This window comes from Pristiophorus japonicus, chromosome 3, assembly GCF_044704955.1.
Source record: "Pristiophorus japonicus isolate sPriJap1 chromosome 3, sPriJap1.hap1, whole genome shotgun sequence".
Lineage (NCBI taxonomy): Eukaryota > Metazoa > Chordata > Chondrichthyes > Pristiophoridae > Pristiophorus > Pristiophorus japonicus.
Window position 1 is genome coordinate 245377067 of NC_091979.1, and position 21935 is coordinate 245399001.

The 21935-nt window shown below is 47.4% G+C and overlaps 1 protein-coding gene across 2 annotated transcripts in view; it reads right to left on the minus strand.

The window, feature by feature from the left end:
• Window positions 1-1212: 1212 nt before the first annotated feature.
• Window positions 1213-21935, minus strand: part of mrpl43 (mitochondrial ribosomal protein L43) — a 44089-nt gene continuing 23366 nt past the window's right edge. For both annotated transcript variants that reach the window (XM_070876490.1, XM_070876492.1), the window contains exon 3: window positions 1213-1548. In XM_070876490.1, coding sequence (XP_070732591.1) covers window positions 1313-1548 — 236 coding nt within the window. In that variant the 3' untranslated portion in view covers window positions 1213-1312. The remainder of the gene's footprint in view (window positions 1549-21935) is intronic.

Sequence of the window (21935 nt, forward strand, 5' to 3'; positions counted from 1 at the left end):
GACCATGTAGGCATTACTGCCGAGCCTGACATTTACTAACTTAACACAGACCAGAAAATGAATCCTAGTCTGTGTGGCTTGGTTTCTCAGTGAATAAACGCACTAACACCATGGGTGAAGTGGAGATATTTAAATGACTAGCCTCAGACTCCCAGCGCAGTACCTTCCTCCCATTTCCCCCCACCCCCTTCCCCTCACTCTTCGGTTTCTCGGCCATTTCTGATGCGCGTGCTATTCGACTGGGTGCAGCCTCACAGTCCCGCCCCGAATCCGGTCCTCACCCGTGCACAGCCAGAGCGGGTGTAAGCTGTGTAGTGCGTGATCAGGGCAACTGATCCCTTCCCTCACCAGGGACCACTGCTGCTCCTCGCTCAGCAGACAGGGGTGGGGACCTGGGGCCTTTCTGGCCCTTGCGGCCGAGAGATGGTGGCTTTTAGCTCCAAGCCACTGGGAGAGCCCCGAGGACATCAACAACTTCTGGGCTAAAAATTTGCTTGCTCAGCGCCACCCGTTAGCGCCCGGCGGGGGACGCTAAAGGGCCACTAGGCGTTTACCGGCCGAGCGCCGCACTGTAGGTGCCTGCTGCGAACTTCATTGGTGGATCAGCGGCGGTACTATCGGTCATCGCTGCGCACTCTAGCGCCACCCACTTGTTGACGTGAGATTGGCGCCGCGATCCCTAACTTTACTTCTGTCACCTGCCACAGCGCCGTCAGTGGCAGGGAGAGCAGGCGTTCCATGGAAGCTCCCGGGGAGATATTATAAAGCAGGAGCAGTTGGGTGGTCTTTGAACATTGCCGTGATCCTGTGGGGTCTGACATACCGCTGCTGAGGTTTCCAATGCTCCCTTCATCTTTCTCTCATTTTTCGGGTGGTCCAGCTGACCTCCCCTTTGGGTGCTGGGATGCCGGTTTCCTAGCAACAGACTTTCATTATCCCTGCAGCGCTACCGCCCCATAGCGCCGTAAGAGTAGCGTGTAAAGTTTCCCTTAGCGCTCCACTCCCCTCTTGGGGCGCTAATCATGAATATCCCGGTTGGAGGCAGTAAACATCATCCCGCGATACAATCAGTGGTATCACCGCCTCAAACCGGGCCATAACGAATTTCTCGCCCTCTGATTTCCGCGCCCAGAGTTCAAAGAGCAGATAATCCCCCTGCCGTGCTGATTATCAGCAGCCGTTTGCAATTCATTAGCTGACTGTTCCAACATGTTGGGGGTGGGGGGAGTTTTGATTTTATTTAAATAGAGACATTAGGTTTATGTCACAACAGTCCATTATACCCAGGCCCGGTTAAATCAGTCACTCCACTTCAGCTGCTGCCCTCCGGGAGTCTCTCCCCGCCTTTGCTGAAGTCTCGCACATTCAGAGCGCTGGGCTTGTTGACAAATGGAGTCCACTGGCCCTGTATGCTCGGGCTGTCTGTGTGGAATGGTTTGCGGATGCGGATGATGTCCAGCCCCGACTGGCCAGCCATTTTCTCCATGAGCTGTGCCACTTGCTCATGGGTCTTGCTCTTTAAGGCCTCTTCCTTTACTGTTCCGTTCACTGCAATGAGATGGGACAGGAAACAATCAATTTTTTTTTTGTTAAATACAGAAGCTTCACCGGGGTTACCAGCAAAGTGCTAGGGACAGATGTCCATATTCCGATCTGGGCCCGCGGGAACTCGGAAAAGCAGCCAGCAATATAATTCAATACATTTACTCACACCTGCCCTCCACCCCATCACCGCCCTCCAGCTGTGGCTCAGTGGACAGCACCCTAGCCTCTGAATCAGAAGGTTATGGGTTCAAATCCCACTCCAGGGATTTGAGCACATAAAAAAAATCTAGGCTGGCACTCCCAGTGCAGTGCTGAGGGAGCCCTGCACTGTTGGAGGTGCCGTCTTTTGGATGAGACTTTAAAACGAAGCCCCGTCTGCTCTCTCGGGTGGAGATAAAAGATCCCACGGCACTATTTCGAAGAAGAGCAGTGCAGTTTTCCCCGGTGTCCTGGCCAATATTTATCCCTCAATCAACATGACCAAAAAACAAGATTATCTGGTCATTAATACATTGCTGTTTGTGGGAGCTTGTACGCAAGTTGGCTGCCACATTATAACACTTCAAAAGTACTTCATTGGCTGTAAAGCACTTTGAGATGTCCGGTGGTCATGAAACTCGCTATATAAATGCAAGTCTTTTTCTTTCCCTCCCTCCTTCCCCATTTTCCCTGGCTTTGTACATGCTTAGAAACAACATTCCCTGTAATTTTCTTTGGGCCACACGGCCCCTTTAACAGGTTTCCCTGCCTGGTCTAAAGTCCGCATAGGCACGTTTTTTACAATTTGAAAACTGGTTCAGCGGCTGCGTGGGACCCCTGGAGCGCTGCGCGGCTTAACGGGAACATGGCTTATAGCCCGTTAAATCTCTCGAACTTCCTCCAGTGCTGACGGAAGGCCAGTGGATCGAAACGCTAACTCGGTTTCTCTCTCTCTCCACAGATGCTGCCTGACCCTGCTGAGCGATTGGCAGCATTTTCTGTTTTTATCCATTGTAGATAGAATTCTAGATTCGGTCCAACCGCATGTGGCTTGTGTGTGGAGCGAGCACTTTGTGCTGGGAAACACCCGGGGTAAATGCTGGTGGTTGCAGGTCTGTTACTGGCGAGACCGATTTCAAGGTGAAACAGTAAGAGTATGACCACATTAAAACATTCGCGGCAATTTTTCCTGCTCCACCCAGCCCGTTGTCCTGGCCAATATTTCATCATAGACGGTCTCTTGTATCGAGGATGACTTGCTTCCACGCCAAAAAGGGCTGAGCTCACAGGTGTTTCAATGAAGGATCTGATATTCCGGGTCCTGAACTGCATCCTGAAGGGTGGAAGATGCCTATGTGTGGATTTTCTTTAACGTATGGTGGCCGTTGCACACCAGCCACCACACAGGCTTGACAGAGCTAGGTCTTGGTCCAGTGGCAAGGGTTATCCAAAACGACTGGAGACCAGCTCTGCTGGACAGAATACAAGAAAAAGCTCACCTTTAAATAGATGATCTTTTTCTAATTTTAAGCAACTTAATCTTTCTATATTGTATCTGGACAACTATAGTCAATGATGCTCTGAATTTTCTTCTCATTTCAAATTCGCCTGGAAGGATGAGATCGCGATGGCAGTATGTAAATCAATTATAAACCTGGTGGAACATTCACTGAATAATAAGCTGTGCCAGATGCTTTTAATACAGCTCCATACACATCCTGAAGCATCGTGATTGTTAATCCGTTCGTGCCTCGAACAGCAACAAAATAACACCGCAATTTCTTTCTCCGGATAATTGGTTTGCACTAATCCAGGTGAGGGTCACCGGTGATGGGGCATGGACTCGGTTCTCTGTTCGTATAGAGCATGCCCAGGTCAGGTACAGCACGGGTCAGAGGTAAAGCCAAGCTTCTTCTGCAGTGCTGCGGCAACCTATCACAAGCGATTCGAGTGGAATCAGAAATAGTTTATGAATGTCGACAGAATAGGCAAGGCTTAATTACGAACAATCTTTCTATATTGTATCTGTACAACTATAGTCAATGATGCTCTGAATTTTCTGAGCGATTGGCAGCATTTTCTGTTTTTATCCGTTGTAGATAGAATTCTAGATTCGGTCCGACCGCAAGTGGCTTGTGTGTGGAGCGAGCACTTTGTGCTGGGCAACGCCCAGGGTAAATTTTCCTCTCATTTCAAATTTGCCAAATCACCTTCCTATATCCTCTCTGTGTTGCAATAACAACAGGTCCCCTATTCAATCACATACTTTTCCAGGGTCTTATAACTGTGCAATTCCTTAACTCCTCATTCATTCATTCCTTTTATAAACTTCATATTTTAAAATCTAAGACTGGAATCAAATAAACACTACTTCCTGATTTATCTCTTCCATTTTAATCTTTTCAGCCTTGGTGCTATCCTATACTATGGGCTAGAATATTTATCCCTCAACCAACATCACACACAGAATATCTGGTCATTATCACATCGCTGTTTGTGGGAGCTTGCTGTGCGCAAGTTGGCTGCTGAGTTTCCCACATTACAACAGTGATTAACTTTACAAAGTACTTCACTGGCTGTAAAGCTCTTTGGGATATCGTGAAAGGGGCCATTATAAACTTTTTAACCACAAACACAGGCCAAGCTCCGCCCCCACAGGGAAAGCCTTGGGAATTGGAAAAGGGGCGGAGCAACATTTCCTCCAATATTCTTTTTTGGTGCGCCGTCCCTTTAACAGACTGCGCTGCCCAATTCAAATTTTTGCACAGGCGCAGTTTTCTTGCATTAATCAGTTGGTGAGCGGCCTGCGCTGGATCTCCAGACTGTGGCACGGCCACGCAGCTTAACGGGGAACGTTCGTGGAGACCTGGGTATCCAGCTCTCTGTTGGCGGCTTTAGTTCGTATCACTGACCATCGAAGCACTGACCACAGTCGACCGGCTCCGTTGGGTAGGCCACATTGTCCGCATGCCCGACACAAGACTCCCAAAGCAAGCGCTCTATTTGGAACTCCTACACAGCAAGCGATCCCCAGGTGGGCAGAGGAAACGTTTCAAGGACACCCTTAAAGCCTTCCTGATAAAGTGCCGCATCCCCACTGACACCTGGGAGTCCCTGGCCCAAGAACGCCCTAAGTGGAGGAAGAGCATCTGGGTGGCCGCTGAGCACCTCGAGTCTCATCGCCGAGAGCATGCAGAAATCAAGTGCAGACAGCGGAAGGAGTGTACAGCAAACCAGACTCCCCACCCACCCTTTCCTCCAACCACTGTCTGTCCCACCTGTGACAGAGACTGTAATTCCCGTATTGGACTGTTCAGTCACCTGGGAACTCACTTTTGGAGTGGAAGCAAGTCTTCCTCGATTTCGAGGGACTGCCTATGATGATGAGTTTGTATCTACCGTACACATACAGCAACGTTTCGCCTCTCGATGTATTGCAACGGCGGACCAGACAGCGAGGATGCCGTTTGCGTGAAGCTAACGGAGCATCTCGCGCAGCAACTACCCGATTTTCCACGTTTAACTGCGCATGCCGGACGTTACGATGCGATTTGCGTATAATTAACGGCGAGCGTTGTCAGCCAAGAAATTCTAGGCCCTTGCGACTGTTGCTCAGTTGCCCACTCTGTGCTTAAACTGGTGAACTGCTTCTGTCGCCATCGGAGGCCCGTTGGTCTGGAGAATTTGAAAAGCTGTGACGCAAAATAATTTGCCTGCGCGAATTTTTATTTCCACTGACATATTTGCTCACATCAATTGCAAGTTTGCTTCTGGAGAGAGGGTGCATGCCTATAAAATATTCTTGCCTTTCACCGGAAATTAATAAGCTCTGCACATATTGCAACGTGCGAACAACATAGTCAGTTTACACACAAACCGACAGATATTAAAAATGTCGTCTGATATCAACATCAGAACACAGAAACTTGTCGGGATATGCTTTCCACCAGCCAGACAAATCACAAATATCAATTAGCAAACGTGCGCTGCAGCAACACGTCAGGACGAACAGGCTCACGGAATTGCTTTGATGAATTGCCCGTCAAACTCTTAAGAGACGGGTCATTCACACAGTTTTGATTACAGCTTGCTCTGTTGAAAGTTTCTTTTCAGAATTTGCTATTCTGCTTCATCAGGAGTTGGCACTCATCAAAAGGGGAGCTGTCAGCTTCTGAAGTGTAAGCCAGTAGAATTGGGCTGCTTGCAGTTCATTTACTCCCTTGCAAAGTGGTGCTAGCGAGCAGTGGCCTGCTCCATCATCGAACTATAGTATGCAGATGACGCTTGCACACGCTTAGAAGGATGAGAGGGGATCTCATAGAAACATATAAAATTCTGACTGGACTAGACAGGTTAGATGCAGGAAAAATGTTCCCGATGTTGGGGAAATCCAGAACCTGGGGACACAGTCTGAGGATAAGGGGCAGGCCATTTAGGACTGAGATGAGGAGAAACTTCTTCACTCAGAGAGTTGTTAGCCTGTGGAATTCTCGACCGCAGAGAGTTGTTGATGCCAGTTCGTTGGATATATTCAAGAGGGAGTTAGATATGGCCCTTACGGCTAAAGGGATCAAGGGGCATGGAGAGAAAGCAGGAAAGGGGTACTGAGGTGAATGATCAGCCAAGATCTTATTGAATGGTGGTGCAGGCTCGAAGGGCCGAATGGCCTACTCCTGCACCTATTTTCTATGTTTTTATGTTTCTATAATGGACTCAGCTCCACTTCCCCGCCCGCTCCCCACAACCCCTTATCGTTTAAGAAACTGTCTATCGCTGTCTTAAATTTATTTAATGTCCCAGCTTCCACAGCTCTCTGAGGCAGCGAATTCCACAGATTTACAACCCTCTGCGACAAGAAATTTCTCCTCATCTCTGTTTTAAATGTGCGGCTCCTTATTCTAAGATCATGTCCTCTAGTTCTAGTCTCCCCCATCAGTGGAAACATCCTCTCTGCATCCACCTTGTCAAGCCCCCTCATAATCTTATACGTTTTGATAAGATCACCTCTCATTCTTCTGAACTCCAATGAGTAGAGGCCCAACCTACTCCTTTCCTCATAAGTCAATCCTGTCATCCCCGGAATCTACCTAGTGAACCTTCTCTGAACTGCCTCCAAAGCAAGTATATCCTTTCGGAAATATGGAAACCAAAACTGCACACAGTATTCCAGGTGTGGCCTCACCAATACCTTGTATAACTGTAGCAAGACTTCCCTGTTTTTATATTCCATCCCCTTTGCAATAAAGGTCAAGGTACCATTGGCCTTCCTGATCACTTGCTGTACCTGCATACTATCCTTTTGTGTTTCATGCACAAGTACCCCCAGGTCCCGCTGTACTGCGACACTTTGCAATCTTTCTCCATTTAAATAATAACTTGCACTTTGATTTTTTCAGCCAAAGTGCATGACCTCACACTTTCCAACATTATACCATCTGCCAAATTTTTGCCCACTCACTTAGCCTGTCTGTCCTTTTGCAGATTTTGTGTGTCCTCCTCACACGTTGCTTTTTCTCACATCTTTGTATAGTCAGCAAACTTGGCTACGTTACACTCGGTCCCTTCTTCCAAGTCGTTAATATAGATTGTAAATAGTTGGGGTCCCTGTGGCACCGCACTAGTTACTGTTTGCCAACCAGAGAATGAACCATTTATCCCGACTCTCTGTTTTCTGTTCGTTAGCCAATCCTCTATCCATGCTAATATATTACCCCCAACCCCGTGAACTTTTATCGTGCAGTCATTTTTTATGTGGCACCTTGTTGAGGGAGGTATATTGGCCCCAGAACTCCCCCACTCTTCTTCAAAATCATGTCGTGGGATCTTTTGTGTCCACCTGAGAGATCAGACGCATCTAACGTCCCCAGCATCGAAGCACTGACTACACTCGACCAGTTCCGTTGGGCGGGCCACATTGTCCGCATACCAGACTAGAGACTCCCAAAGCAAGTGCTCTACTCGGAACTCCTACACGGCAAGCAAGCCCCAGGTGGGCAGAGGAAACGTTTCAAGGACAGCCTCAAAGCCTCCTTGATAAAATGCAACATCCCCACCGACACCTGGGAGCCCCTGGCCAAAGACTGCCCCAAGTGGAGGAAGTGCATCCGGGAGGGTGCTGAGCACCTCGAGTCTAGTCGCCAAGAGCATGCAGAAATCAAGCGCAGGCAGCGGAAGGAGCGTGCGGAAAACCAGACTCCCCACCCACCCTTTCCTTCAACCACTGTCTATCCCAAACTAATTCCCGAATTGGACTGTACAGTCATCTGAGAACTCACTTTTGGAGTGGAAGCAAGTCTTCCTCGATTTCGAGGGACTGCCTATGATGAACTGGATTGCTCTTCAAAAGAGCTGGAGCACTCGATGGGCCGAATGGACTGCTTCTGTGCTGTACTGGTCTGTCATTCTATGAGCTGCAAGACCACCGCACCCTGTGCTCATTCCAACCAGCTTCACCATTAGCCATATTCTAAAAAGGATATCGAGGCACCGGAGAGGGTGCAGAGAAGATTTACAAGGATGATCCCAGAAATGCAAGGGTATACATATCGGGAAAGGATGAACAGGCTGGGTCTCTTTTCTCTTGAAAAAAAGGCGGCTGAGGGTTGACCTAATTGAGGTGTGTAAAATTATGAAAGGTTTTGATAGAGTGGATACAGAGAGAATGTTTCCACTTGTGGGGAAGAGCATAACCAGAGGCCATCAATATAAGATAGTCAGCAAGAAATCCAAAAGGGAAGGTGGCGAGCATGTGGAACTCGCTCCCACAGGGAGTGGTTGAAGCGAATAGTATAGATGCATTTAAGGGGAGGCTAGACAAGCATATGAGGGAGAAGGGAATAGAGGGTTATGCTGTGACATTTAAACGAGGAAAGACGCCAGGAGGCTCGAGGGGAGCATAAACAGCGACATGGACTGGTTGGGCCGGATGGCCTGTTTCTGTGCCATATATCCGATGTAATCTGATGTAAACGAGACACCAGAGCACTGTCACTCTATCTGGATCAAGCTGATGCAAGACTGGAAGGTGGCTGCTTACAATCCTGCTGTTCCTTAGTCCCTGCTTCACTTGCCAGTACCAGTTTTCAGTTCCATTCGCAACTCCTCAGATAATGAAGCAGTCCATGCCCACATGCAACAAGACCTGGACGATATTCAGGCTTGGACTGATAAGTGGCAAGTAACGTTCATGCCACATAAGTGCTAGACAATGACTATCTCCAACAAGAAAGTCTAACCACCGTCCCTTGACATTCAACAACAATACTATTTCTGAATCCACCACTATCAACATCCTGGGGGGGGTCATCATTGACCAGAAACTTAACTCGACCAGCCACATAAACACCGTGGCAACAAGAGCGAGTCAGACACTCGGTATTCTGTGGCGAGTGTCTCACCTGCTGAATCCCCAAAGCCTTTCCCACCATCTACAAGGCACAAGTCAGGAGTGTGATGGAATACTCTCCACTTGCCTGAGTGCAGCTCCAACAACACTCGAGCTCGACACCATCCAGGACAAAGCAGCACATATGATCGACACCCCATCTACCACCTTCAACATTCACTTCCTCCACCACCGGCGCACCGTGGCTACAGTGTGTATCATCTACAAGATGCACTGCAGCAACTCGCCAAGGCTTCTTCGGCAGCACCTCCCATACCCGCAACCTCTAACACCTAGAAGGACAAGGGCAGCAGGCGCATGGTAACACCACCACCACCACCACCAAGTTCCCCTCCAAGTCACACACCATCCGGACTTGGAAATATATCGCTGTTCCTTCATCTTTGCTGGGTCAAAATCCTGGAACTCTCCCCCTAACAGCACTGTGGGAGCACCTTCACCACACGGACTGCAGCGGTTCAAAAGGTGGCTCACTACCACCTTCTCAAAGAAAAAAAGATGACTTGCATTTATATAGCGCCTTTCACGGCCACCAGATGATTCAACATGCTTTACAGCCAATTAAGTTATTTTTTGGAGTGTAGTCACTTGTAATGTAGGAAACACAGCAGCCAATGTGCGCACAGCAAGCTCCCACAAACAGCAGTGTGATAATGACCAGATAATCTGTTTTCTTGTTAGGCTGATTGAGGTATAAATATTGGCCAGGACACTAGGGATAACTCCCCTGCTCTTAGAAACATAGAAATTTACAGCGCAGAAGGAGGCCATTTCGGCCCATCGTGTCCGCACTGGCCAACAAAGAGCCGCACGGCCCTTGGTCAGCAGCCCTAAAGGTTACATATAAACCTATGAACAATGGGTTCATCACCGGCGCACCGTGGCTGCAGTGTATACCATCTACAAGATGCACTGCAGCAACTAGTCAAGGGCAGGGAAAATAGAGTACGAGAGGAAGCTTGCAGGGAACATTAAGACGGACTGCAAAAGTTTCTATAGATATGTAAAGAGAAAAAGGTTAGTAAAGGCAAACGTAGGTCCTCTGCAGTCAGAATCAGGGGAAGTCATAACGGGGAACAAAGAAATGGCGGACCAATTGAACAAATACTTTGGTTCGGTATTCACTAAGGAGGACACAAACAACCTTCCGAATATAAAAGGGGTCAGAGGGTCTAGTAAGAAGGAGGAACTGAGGGAAATCCTTATTGGTCAGGAAATTGTGTTGGGGAAATTGATGGGATTGAAGGCCGATAAATCCCCAGGGCCTGATGGACTGCATCCCAGAGTACTTAAGGAGGTGGCCTTGGAAATAGCGGATGCATTGACCGTCATTTTCCAACATTCCATAGACTCTGGATCAGTTCCTATGGAGTGGAGGGTAGTCAATGTAACCCCACTTTTTAAAAAAGGAGGGAGAGAGAAAACAGGGAATTATAGACCGGTCAGCCTGACATCGGTAGTGGGTAAAATGATGGAATTAATTATTAAGGATGTCATAGCGCATTTGGAAAGAGGTGACATGATAGGTCCAAGTCAGCATGGATTTGTGAAAGGGAAATCATGCTTGAAAAATCTTCTGGAATTTTTTGAGGATGTTTCCAGTCGAGTGGACAAGGGAGAACCAGTTGATGTGGTGTATTTGGACTTTCAGAAGGCTTTCGACAAGGTCCCACACAAGAGATTAATGTGCAAAGTTAAAGCACATGGGATTGGGGGTAGTGTGCTGACGTGGATTGAGAACTGGTTGACAGACAGGAAGCAAAGAGTCGGAGTAAATGGGTACTTTTCAGAATGGCAGGCAGTGACTAGTGGGGTACCGCAAGGTTCTGTGCTGGGGCCCCAGCTGTTTACATTGTAATCTCCAAATTTGCGGACGACAATAAGTTGGGTGGCAGTGTGAGCTGCGAGGAGGATGCTATGAGGCTGCAGAGTGACTTGGATAGGTTAGGTAAGTGGGCAAATGCATGGCAGATGAAGTATAATGTGGATAAATGTGAGGTTATGCACTTTGGTGGTAAAAACAAAGAGACAAGACTATTATCTGAATGGTGACAGATTAGGAAAAGGGGAGGTGCAACGAGACCTGGGTGTCATGGTACATCAGTCATTGAAGGTTGGCATGCAGGTACAGCAGGCGGTTAAGAAAGCAAATGGCATGTTGGCCTTCATAGCGAGGGAATTTGAATACAGGGGCAGGGAGGTGTTACTACAGTTGTACAGGGCCTTGGTGAGGCCACACCTTGAGTATTGTGTACAGTTTTGGTCTTTAACTTGAGGAAGGACATTCTTGCTATTGAGGGAGTGCAGCGAAGGTTCACTAGTCTGATTCCCGGGATGGCGGGACTGACATATCAAGAAAGACTGGATCAACTGGGCTTGTATTCACTGGAGTTCAGAAGAATGAGGGGGGATCTCATAGAAACGTTTAAAATTCTGATGGGTTTGGACAGGTTAGGTGCAGGAAGAATGTTCCCAATGTTGGGGAAGTCCAGAACCAGGGTTCACAGTCTAAGGATAAGGGGTAAGCCATTTAGGACCGAAATGAGGAGAAACTTCTTCACCCAGAGAGTGGTGAACCTGTGGAATTCTCTACCACAGAAAGGCCAATTCACTAAATGTATTCAAAAAGGAGTTAGATGTATTCCTTACTACGAGGGGGATCAAGGAGTATGGCGAGAAAGCAGGAATGGGGTACTGAAGTTGCATGTTCAGCCATGAACTCATTGAATGGCGGTGCAGGCTCGAAGGGCCGAATGGCCTACCCCTGCACCTGCACCTATTTTCTATGTTTCTATGACGGAAAGGCACAGAGCACCCAGCCCAACTAGACCGCCTCACACAACTGCGACACCCCTTATACTGAAAACATCTACAACTCCACCCCAACCGGAACCATGTGATCTCCTGGGTGAGGCAAAAGCCTTCGAAATAGTGCCACGGGATCTTTTACGTCCACGTGAGAGAGTAGACGGGGCCTCGGTTTAATGTCTCATCCGAAAGACGGCACCCCCGACAGTGCAGCACTCCCTCAGCACTGCACTGGAATATCGGCCTAGATTTTTTTTGTTGTGCTCATGTTCCTGGAGTGGGACTTGAGCCCACAACCTTCTGACTCAGACGAGTGTGCTACCCACTGAGCCACGGCTAACACTAATTTAAGGGCAATAAACGCTGGCCTCGTTAGCGACATCCCCATCCCATAAACGAATAAAGAAAAAAGGTGTGGGTCTGGTGCACGGAGACCTCGTTAAACACCCTTGTCCTGGGAGCTGCAGTTGACCTGAGAGGCTCACAACGTCAAATGTACGTCTCCCAGGAGCCAACATTGCAGCTCAGTGTGAGAGTGTAGGTTATTACCAAAGTGGAGCATTCATAGGAGGCCAATTCAAATTTGTGCCGCAGTGCACTCAGGCAGTCTTTGTGAGTTACTGTCAATGGTCCCCTGTTTACCAAATGCTAGCCCAGGTTATTCAGATTCAGAACCTGATCCAAACTGTAAATTTCCACCCTTATTTAAAGGTAATTGGCAAAAGAACCAGAGGAGAAGAGGAGGAGTAATCTTTATTACACAGTGTTGTTGTTGTGATCTGGAACGCAAGGCCTGAAAGGGCGGTGGAAGCAGATTTAATAGTACAGGTTGAACCCCCCTTATCCAGAACTCCCTTTTCCAGAATCACTCGTCATCCAGGACCATTCCCGGCCACCGGGTGGCGCATGAGCAGAATTCCAACATAAGCAAATTGAAGTCCTTCCTTGCTGCTGACTCCTGCAATCGCTGGCTTGACCCCGCGTTCAAACCCACCCCCTCCCCCCCGCCCCCGATCTCTCTGTCACTCTCCCAGCCCCAAGCCAGCCAGCCCAGATATCTCCTTGCTCAGCACCTGTACCATCCAATTTAACGTGACCACCCCTCATCCAGAAAAATCCCTTATCCAGATCAGGGAGGTTCAACACGTAGCCTTCAAAACGGAATTGGATAAATAAGAACATAAGAACACAAGAAATAGGAGCAGGTGTAGGCCATAAGGCCCCTTTAGCCTGCTCCACCATTCAATAAGATCGTGGCTGATCTGGTCCGCTCCCCATAACACTTGACTCCCTTATCATTCAAAAATCTTCCAATACTTGAAGGAGAAATATTTGCAGGGCTTTGGGGAAAGAACTGGGGAAGTGGGACTAATTGGAGAGCTCGTTCAAAAAGCCGGCACAGTCACGATGGGCCGAATGGCCTCCTTCTGTGCTGTATCATTCTACAATTTGCAAGTATGGCCAATGGGATCCAAGGCAAAGTGGCAAGTTGGATCCAAAATTGGCCCAGAGGCAGGAAGCAAAGGGTAATGGTTGATGGGTATTTTGTGACTAGAAGGCTGTTTCCAGTGGGGTTCCGCAAGGCTCAGTACTAGGTCCCTTGCTTTTTGTGGTATATATCAATGATTTAGACTTGAATGTAGGGGGTATGATGAATAAGTTTGCAGATGATACTAAAATTGGCTGTGTGGTTGATAATGAAGAAGAAAGCTGTAGACTGCAAAAAGATATCAATGAACTGGTCAGGTGGGCAAAACAGTGGCAAATGGAATTCAATCCGGTGAAATGTGAAATAATGCATTTGGGGAGGGCTAGCAAGGCAAGGGAATACACAATAAATGGTAGGACACTGAGAAATGTAGAGGAACAGAGGGACCTTGGAATGCATGTAGACTGATCCCTGAAGATAGCAGGACAGGTAGAGAAGGTGGTTAAGAAGGCATACGGAATACTTGTATTCTATGCCTCGGCTAATAAAGGCAAGAGCACGGAGGTTATGCTTGAACTGTATAAAACACTAGCTAGGCTACAGCTAGAGTACTACGTGCAATTCTGGTCACCACATTACAGGAAAGATGTGACTGCACTAGAGAGGGTACAGAGGAGATTGACGAGGATGTTGCCTGGACTGGAGAATTTTAGCAATGTGGAAGGATTGGATAGGCTGGGGTCATTTTCTTTGGGAGGCTGAGGGGAGACTTTATTGAGGTGTATAAAATTATGTGGGGCCTAGATAGAGTGGAAAGAAAGGTCATATTTCCCATAGCAGAGGGGTCAGCAACTAGGGGGCATAGATTTAAAGTAATTGGTAGGAGGATTTGAGGGGAAATTTCTTCACCCAGAGAGTGGTGGAGGTCTGGAACTCACTGCCTGAAAGGGTGGTAAAGGCAGAAACCCTCACCACATTTAAAAATTACTTGGATTATGCATTTGAAGTGCCGTAACCTACAGGGCTACGGACCAAGAGCTGGAAAGTGGGACTAGGCTGGGTAGCTCTGTCAGCCGGCACGGACACGATGGGCTGAAATGACCTCCTTCTGTGCTTAAAATATCTGTGATTCTATAAGCAGACTGCAGCTGCCCGGGGGGCGGGGAAAGCCCCAATATTTCAACAGAGGAACGACACAGTATCTGTGTTGGCCTGTAACAAAAACAAAAAAAAATCAAGAGACAAAAGGCACGTTTGTCTTGTGCAAAGCGGAACTGACAGTTTTGGGGCATTATAATAATGCTGGATTAAGAAAAAGTGCTTGAAGAGTCTGGGTGAGCAAGGGTTAAACGCGAACACCAAAGAGTTCTTTGAAGGTCTGGAGGCCCATTGAGATTGCACTGGGAAACAACCACAATTGTCAGGGGTTCCTGCCTTCTTATCTCGGTTATGATAGAAACATAGAAAATAGGTGCAGGAGCAGGCCATTCAGCCCTTCTAGCCTGCACCACCATTCAATGAGTTCATGGCTGAACATGAAACTTCAGTACCCCCTTCCTGCTTTCTCGCCATAACCCTTGATCCCCCTAGTAGTAAGGACTTCATCTAACTCCCTTTTGAATATATTTAGTGAATTGGCCTCAACTACTTTCTGTGGTAGAGAATTCCACAGATTCACCACTCTCTGGGTGAAGAAGTTTCTCCTCATCTCGGTCCTAAATGGCTTACCCCTTATCCTCAGACTGTGACCCCTGGTTCTGGACTTCCCCAACATTGGGAACATTCTTCCTGCATCTAACCTGTCTAAACCCGTCAGAATTTTAAACGTTTCCTCATTCTTCTGAACTCCAGTGAATACAAGCCCAGTTGATCCAGTCTTTCTTGATAGGTCAGTCCCACCATCCCGGGAATCAGTCTGGTGAATCTTCGCTGCACTCTCTCAATAGCAAGAATGTCCTTCCTCAAGTTAGGAGACCAAAACTGTACACAATACTCCAGGTGTGGCCTCACCAAGGCCCTGTACAACTGTAGTAACACCTCCCTGCCCCTGTACTCAAATCCCCTCGCTATGAAGGCCAACATGCCATTTGCTTTCTTAACCGCCTGCTGTACCTGCATGCCAACCTTCAATGACTGATGTACCATGATCAGTCAAAGACTCTCCTGAGTGATCACCTCCTTTTAGTATGTGTCGGCCACTAAAGAACAAAAAATATCTGCCTTAGCATAACCGGGTGCTCATTTTGAACACAACCTCTTTTGTTTAAAAATAGAAAGCACCCGATAATTGGCTGTTCCAGACTGAGTATTTCTTCGTATCAAAGCTTTCAAACAGTGACTGGTCCTGATCGTTTAAAAATGAACCCCGTAAACCAATGCTTCTCGCTCCAGCACTCCAGCCCACACACCAATGAAGACCGACTTGCGTCAGGAAGATGAAAATCGAGAACAGCTCTTGTTAGTCACACAATTAGTGCAGAGAGCGAGGCCACGACAGGCAGGCTCCCGCCCCCTCCCCACCACAAAACCAGCGATTGGGGGGGTCTTTTTTGCTCTTTATTCCCCCCCCTAAAAATATCAATGGGAAGGTGAGGTGGGTGCTTTTTTGCTCTATATTCTCCCCCCCCCCACCCCTCACCCCAAAACCAGCAATGATGGGGGGGCAGGGGGGTTGCTCGTTATTCCATCCCCTAAAGATATCAATGGGGGGGGGGGGGGCTTTTTTGCTCTTTATTCCCCCCCACAAAACCAGTTTGTTTCTCTGTCCAACTACCCCCTCCTGACCACAGTCTGGAGGCAGCATGACTTTGCACCTTACACGGGAAAGGAGATAGACGGCTTAGTGATTGAGGGATAAATCAATGGGCTGCATCCGCAGGCTTGGAACAAAGCCCTGTTTAATAACTAAGTGCTTCAGCGATGTGACAGTCACACCGCAGTCCGACAGTAACGGGTCCCTCGGCAGCGTGACAGAAAGGACTTGCAGCTATATACAGCACCTTTCACGGCCTCCGGACGTCCCAAAGCACTTCACAGCTGGCAAAGTGTTTTTGGAGTGTGTAGTCGCTGTTGTAATGTGGGAAACGCGGCAGCCAAATTGAGCACAGCAAGCTCCCACAAGCGGCACTGTGATAATGGCCAGATAACCCGCTTCTGTGATGTAAGTTGAGGGATAAATAGTGACCGGGACAAGGTGCAATATAAATGCAAATATTTTTTAATACTTCGGCAGAAATGTTGCAATATGATTAGAATCTCCCCACATAAAAGATTTGCATGATAAGCAGGTGTGTCTGTCACACCGGGGTGTCACACTTGATGTCAATTATGCATCACACTCGCAGCAGATTGGCTTAAATGTCTTACAGGTCACTGAATCCACTGTGTCACAGCAATCTATGTACTACTGAGCACAGAATACATATTGTCACAGCAATCTGTGTACTAGAGCCCAGAATACACTGTCACGGCAATCTGTGTACTACAGCCCAGAATACACTGTGTCACAGCAATCTGTGTACTAGAGAGCCTAGGATAATGTGTCACATCAATCTATGTACTGGAGAGCCCAGAATACACTGTCACAGGGATAAAAGGGGCATGAGAGTCAGAGGAGCCACAGGAGCCGGAGTGGGAGGATCGAGAGGCCCATAAAAGGGGCCCGAGAGTCGGAGGAGCCAGCTGGTGCAGGGACAAAAAGTTTTAAATAAAAATCAAAATCGAAGTGTGACGTTACAGCCAAGCGGGTAAGTGATTGGCTGGTGGATTGGTGAGTATTTTCCTTTCGGTAGGAAACCTTTGGCATTGTTGCCAAATTGTTAATTTAAGGGTTAAATTATGGCAGGAGAGCCCAGACCTGCGTCATGCTCCTCCTGTGCTATGTGGGAAATCAGGGACAATTCCAGTGTCCCTGACTACTATGTGTGCGGGAAGTGTATCCAGCTGCAGCTCCTGTCAGACCGCATTGCGGCACTGAAGCTGCGCATGGATTCACTCTGGAGCATCTGCGATACTGAGGATGTCGTGAATTACATGTTTAGTGAGTTGGTCACACCGCAGGTAAAGGTTACAAAGGCAGATAGGGAATGAATCACTATCAGGCAGTGCAGGAGTAGGAAGGTAGTGCAGGGGTCCCCTGTGGTCATCTCCCTCCAAAACAGATACACCACTTTGAATACTGTTGGGGAAGATGGCTCATCAGGGGAAGGCAGCAGCAGCCAAGTTCATGGCACCATGGGTTGCTCTGCTGTACAGGAGGGCAGGCAAAAGAGTGGGAAACCTATAGTGGTAGGGGATTCTATTGTAAGGGGAATAGACAGACATTTCTGCAGCCACAATCGAGACTCCAGGATGGTATGTTGGCTCCCTGGTGCAAGGGTCGAGGATGTCTCGGAGCGGCTGCAGGGCATTCTGGAGGGGGAGGGTGAATAGCCAGTTGTCGTGGTGCATATAGGTACCAACGATATAGGTAAAAAACAGTATGAAGTCCTGGAAGCTGAATTTAGGGAGCTAGATTAAAAAGTAGGATCTCAAAAGGTAGTATTCTCAGGATTTCTACCAGTGCCACATACTAGTCAGAGTAGAAATAGCAGGATAGTTAAGATGAATACGTGGCTTGAGGAATGGTGCAAGAGGGAGGGATTCAAATTTTGGGGACATTGGAACCGGTTCTGGGGGAGGTGGGATCAGTACAAACCGGACGGTCTGCACCTGGGCAGGACCGGAACCGATGTCCTAGGGGGGAATGTTTGCTAGTACTGTTAGGGGGGGTTTAAACTAATATGGCAGGGGGATGGGAATCTATGCAGGGGTTGGGAATCTATGCAGGGGGATGGGAATCTATGCAGGGGGACAGAGGGAAAGTAAAATGGGGGCAGAAGCAAAAGGTAGAAAGGAGATAAGGAAAAGTGCAGGGCAGAGAAATCAAGGACAAAAATCAAAAAGGGCCACAGTACAACATAATTCTGAAAGGACAAAAGTGTTAAAAAAACAAGCCTGAAGGCTCTGTGTCTCAATGCGAGGAGCATTCGTAATAAGGTGGATGAATTAACTGTGCAGATAGCTGTTAACGGGTATGATGTAATTGGGATTACGGAGACATGGCTCCAGGGTGGCCAAGGCTGGGAACTCAACAACCAGGGGTATTCAATATTCAGGAAGGATAGACAGAAAGGAAAAGAAGGTGGGATAGCGTTACTGGTTAAAGAGGAGATTAACGCAATAGTAAGGGAGGACATTAGATTGAATGATGTGGAATCTGTATGGGTAGAGCTGCGGAACACCAAAGGGCAGAAAACGTTAGTGGGAGTTGTATACAGACCACCAAACAGTAGTAGTGAGGTTGGGGATGGCATCAAACAGGAAATTAGGGATGCATGCAATAAAGGCACAGCAGTTGTCATGGGCGACTTTAATCTACATATAGATTCGGCTAACCAAACTGGTAGCAATATGGTGGAGGATGATTTCCTGGAGTGTATAAGGGATGGTTTTCTCGACCAATATGTCGAGGAACCAACTAGAGGGCTGGCCATCCTAGACTGGGTGTTGTGTAATGAGAGAGGATTAATTAGTAATCTTGTTGTTCGAGGCCCCTTGGAGAAGAGTGACCATAATATGGTAGAATTCTTCATTAAGATGAAGAGTGACACAGTTAATTCAGAGACTAGGGCCTGAACTTAAAGAAAGGTAACTTCGATGGTATGAGACGTGAATTGGCTAGGACAGACTGGTGAATGATACTCAAAGGGTTGACGGTGGATAGGCAATAGCAGACATTTAAAGATCACATGGATGAACTTCAACAATTGTACATCCCTGTCTGGCATAAAAATAAAACGGAGAAGGTGGCTCAACCGTGGCTAACAAGGGAAATTCGGGATAGTGTTAAATCCAAGGAAGTGGCATATAAATTGGCCAGAAAAAGCAGCAAACCTGAGGACTGGGAGAAATTTAGAATTCAGCAGAGGAGGACAAAGGGTTTAATTGGGAGGGGGAAATAAAGTACGAGAGTAAGCTTGCAGGGAACAAAAAAACTAACTGCAAAAGCTTCTATAGATATGTGAAGAGAAAAAGATTAGTGAAGACAAACATAGGTCCCTTACAGTCAGAATCAGATGAATTTATAATGGGGAACAAAGAAATGGCAGACCAATTGAACAAATACTTTGGTTCTGTCTTCACTAAGGAAGGCACAAATAACCTTCCGGAAATACTAGGCGACCGAGGGTCTAGCGAGAAGGAGGAACTGAAGGAAATCCTTATTAGTCAGGAAATTGTGTTAGGGAAATTGATGGGATTGAAGGCCGATAAATCCCCAGGGCCTGATAGTCTGTATCCCAGAGTACTTAAGGAAGTGGCTCTAGAAATAGTGGATGCATTGGTGGTCATTTTCCAACATTCTATAAATTCTGGATCAGTTCCTATGGATTGGAGAGTAGCTAATGTAACCCCACTTTTTAAAAAAAGGAGGGAGAGAAAAAAGGGAATTATAGACCGGTTAACCTGATATCAGTAGTGGGGAATATGTTGGAATCAATTATTAAAAATGTAATAGCAGTGCATTTGGAAAGCAGTGACAGGATCGGTCCAAGTCAGCATGGATTTATGAAAGGGAAAGCATGCTTGACAAATCTTCTAGAATTTTTTGAGGATGTAACTAGTAGAGTAGACAAGGGAGAACCAGTGGATGTGGTGTATTTGGACTTTCAAAAGGCTTTTGACAAGGTCCCACACAAGAGATTAGTGCGCAAAATTAAGGCACATGGTATTGGGGGTAATGTATTGACGTTGATAGAGAACTGGTTGGCAGACAGGAAGCAAAGAGTGGGAATAAACGGGTCCTTTTCAGAATGGCAGGCAGTGACTGGCGGGGTACCGCAAGGTTCAGTGCTGGGACCCCAGCTATTTACAATATACATTAATGATTTAGACAAAGGAATTGGATGTAATATCTCCAAGTTTGCAGATGACACTAAGCTGGGTGGCACTGTGAGCTGTGAGGAGGCTGCTAAGAGGCTGCAGGGTGATTTGAACAGGTTAGGTGAGTGGGAAAATGCATGGCAGATGCAGTATAATGTAGATAAATGTGAGGTTTTCCACTTTGGTGGCAAAAACAGGAAGGCAGAATATTATCTGAATGGTAACAGATTAGGAAAAGGGGAGGTGCAACGAGACCTGGGTGTCATGGTACATCAGTCATTGAAAGTTGGCATGCAGGTACAGCAGGCTGTGAAGGCGGCAAATGGCATGTTGGCCTTCATAGCGAGAGGATTTGAGTACAGGAGCAGGGAGGTCTGACTGCAGTTGTACAGGGCCTTGGTGAGGCCACACCTTGAATATTGTGTACAGTTTTGGTCTCCTAATCTGAGGAAGGACATTCTTGCTATTGAGGGAGTGCAGCGAAGGTCCACCAGACTGATTCCCGGGATGGCAGGACTGACATATGAGGAAAGACTGGATCGACTAGGCTTATATTCACTGGAATTTAGAAGAATGAGAGAGGATCTCATCGAAACACATAAAATTCTGATGAGATTGGACAGGTTAGATGCAGGAAGAATGTTCACAATGTTGGGGAAGTCCAGAACCAGGGGTCACAGTCTAAGGATAAAGGGGTAAGCCATTTAAGACTGAGATGAGGAGAAACTTCTTCACTCAGGGAGTTGTTAACCTGTGGAATTCCCTACCGCAGAGAGTTGTTGATGCCAGTTCATTAGATATATTCAAAAGGGAGTTAGATGTGGCCCTTCCGGCTAAAGGGATCGGGGGTATGGAGAGAAAGCAGGAATGGGGTACTAAAGTTGCATGATCAGCCATGATCATATTGAATGGTGGTGCAGGCTCGAAGGGCCGAATGGCCTACTCCTGCACCTATTTTCTGTTTCTATGTTTCACAGCAATCTGTGTACTAGAGCCCAGAATACAGTGTGTCACAGCAATCTCTGTACTTGAGCCCAGAATACATTGTGTCATAGCAATCTGAATACTCGAGAGCCCAGAAGACACTGTGTCACAGCAATCTGTGTACTTGAGCCCAGAATACATTGTGTCACAGCAATCTTAATACTAGAGAGCTCAGAATACAGTGTGTTACAGCAATCTGTGTAGTCTGCAATAACTCCAAACGTGGACATCACTTTTTTTTTTGCCTGCATCAATTTATTAACCGAACAATATTGAAAACCATTCCTCATTAACTCGGTAGTGCTCAGTTGTGAAAAGCCCCTGAAGCAATGCTGACGATCCAGCCAATTTTGACAAGAGTGATTGGTACTTGGCACAAACCAGGCAGCTGGCTCACAGAGGACATCTAGTGGCTGTGAGAAGAAACTTCATTGGAATCCTCATCATCATCATCATTGGCAGTCCCTCGGAATCGACGAAGACTTGCTTCCAGTCCTAAAGTGAGTTCTTTGGTGGCTGAACAGTCCGACACGAGAGCCACAGGCCCAGTCACAGATATTTGTCGTGGAAAGCGGGGGGAAGGTAGCACTGATTTACCCCACACTCCTTCCACTGTCTGCGCGTGATTTCTTCACGCTCGCAGCGTTGAGATTCACTTTCTTCACCTAGGGCGGTCTTCGGCCATGGTCTCCCAGGTGTCAGTGGTGATGTCACACTTCACCAGGAAGGCTTCGAGTCACATAACGAGACAATGAGGGGGGGGGGGCGGGGGGGGAATGTGGCAAATAGCCCAATCTCTCCCGCGCGGATGTCCTTCTCCCGGGGATGTGGAGGATCTGTACGGAGAAATCTTAACAGATCGGA